The 2,053-nt window shown below is 38.8% G+C and overlaps 1 protein-coding gene across 1 annotated transcript in view; it reads left to right on the forward strand.

Moving 5' to 3' along the window:
* The window catches only part of LOC138027608 (matrix metalloproteinase-9-like), a 23,840-nt gene extending 22,126 nt beyond the window's left edge, over positions 1-1,714 (forward strand). Inside the window, exon 9 of the mRNA XM_068875162.1 lies at positions 1,506-1,714. Coding sequence (XP_068731263.1) covers positions 1,506-1,516 — 11 coding nt within the window. The 3' untranslated portion in view covers positions 1,517-1,714. The remainder of the gene's footprint in view (positions 1-1,505) is intronic.
* The last annotated feature ends 339 nt before the right edge of the window (positions 1,715-2,053 follow it).

Consider the following 2,053-nt stretch of genomic DNA (forward strand, 5'->3'; position numbering starts at 1 on the left):
AAAAAACAGCATTTCAATGTTTTTTTTATCTTGTACAATATCCAGTTTAATTCTGGAATCCGAAGTCCAAAGTTTAAAACTGTTGTCAACGGCATTGATTCTAATCAAACCCAGTACAAAGATGCTTTACAAGTTTTTATAATGCTATTTAAAATACTTAATACTTTTTTTAACAATACCGGGAGAATTTTAAAATTAGGTAATTAACCCGATAGGCATACGATTACCGGATATGGCATTGCGTGCAAGAAAAATATAAAAAACTCTTTTCCGGTCACGCACACAATTCTTTAATACAATAATACAAATTTTCCCCGTATTCTCTCACGTGGTGTAGTGATCCTCTCGGATTCCTTTGAATCAGGAGATACCAAGTTCGAATCTTACTAGGGTTGCCTAATCTGAAAAGTGTCTCTACAAGGCAATAAAATCTTGCGCATGCGCTGACCAACCACGACCCCCCCCCCCCCCCCCCGCCCCCCCTAAACAAAAAATCAGAGCCGAATCCTAAATGCGAACAATCTCGTTCCCAGGGTGTCTTCTCCCTCTCCAGCAGAAAGGAAGAAGAGAGATTCTGGGAACGATGCTCAATATTTTCACCTTTCATTATTTATTTTCCGAGTTCAGTGGCTCATGGCAACTGATTATTCAATACAAACGTTTTTCTTGAAGAAAATTCAAACAAATTAATTGGATCGTAAACATCATGTCCTACGGAATTTAAACCCACAAAGTGTACTCATTTGCCTTCGAATTCTGGGCATCCCATGATATCGTTTTCAGAACATTAGAATTCAAGATGGCCGCCGTATTGTTTTGACGTCCGACGTTTTTATGTCAGTTTTTCTGATCAATCTCTCAGTTTCAATTTTTCTCATCTGCGTGATTGCACGTTAATTTACCCTATATCCAAAAAATACATAATATTAAACAAATTCTCAAGCAAAGTTCGTCTTGCAGTTACGTTTTTTTACAAAATGTCCGAAGAAATTAGAGGAAAACGCGCTTTTCAGATGTTTGCCGCTCTATAAGTAGAGCAGCAAACAGACATATCATATCATATATCTTTATTTACCTCGAATTTTTAGAGTAGCTTGGTGTAGCTAATATCTCCGAGCTTTTACCCTCCCAACCATGATACACAACAGAAGACAGACCACAACACCGGGAACTACATGCCCTGCTCTTTTGGACAATTGTGCGGGTTCTTTTACTTCCCACAGGATTATGAACATTGAAGGGTTGTGAGACGGGAACTCCGGCTTATCGTCCTTATCCGAGAAGACTAGATAGTCTAACCATTTGCCGATGTAATTACATAAGCAGCACTTTCTCCTCAGTTATTTAAAGACCCTGAGTACTGGTCCGGCCGTCGTTGAACTCACGACCTCCCGCGTGACAGCCCGGTGCTCAACCAACTGAGCCACCGGTGCGCAGTGGAGACGAGTGTTTGTTGCGTGGAACACATCCAGATTCAAACGAAAACAATCATTCTTTTCTTGCAGAAACGCAGTGACGAGAGGATCAGAAATTAAAAACGACAAATAGATGGGTGTGTTAGAGGCAAACAAAACAGCACACAGAATATATCTGGAGTAACAATAAATTAAAATAGTCAAACTTAATGGAAGGCGAGGGGTATTTCAATTTAAAAAAACACAAGACTGTAGTTTTAAATGATGGAATTAAAACAAGAAAGGAGTCATATGAGTAATATCTTCTTGTATGAATGTATTTCCTTTAATTAATTAAAGTGCTACTACGATCAGAGAATCATTTTCTTTTTTTCGTCAGATTTTGATTCTACACTGGAAAAATTTTGAGCTTTGATTTTTGTCCATAGTATGTTTATTTAACAAATAAAGAAGCCTTGACTGTGCTTTGTTCTGTAAAGCACGCAGGAAGCGGCTAGAGCACGAAAGAAGTGTAGGGGGAAACACGAGCCGATAGGCTTGTGTTTCTCCCTACTTCTTGAGAAGTAAGAAGAAAAAACTGCAAGAAAAAACTCGACTCCGTTGTGCAGTGGTCCTCCTTTTCATACAAGTAATAAGTC

Source organism: Montipora capricornis, chromosome 2 (assembly GCF_036669925.1).
Source record: "Montipora capricornis isolate CH-2021 chromosome 2, ASM3666992v2, whole genome shotgun sequence".
NCBI lineage: Eukaryota > Metazoa > Cnidaria > Anthozoa > Scleractinia > Acroporidae > Montipora > Montipora capricornis.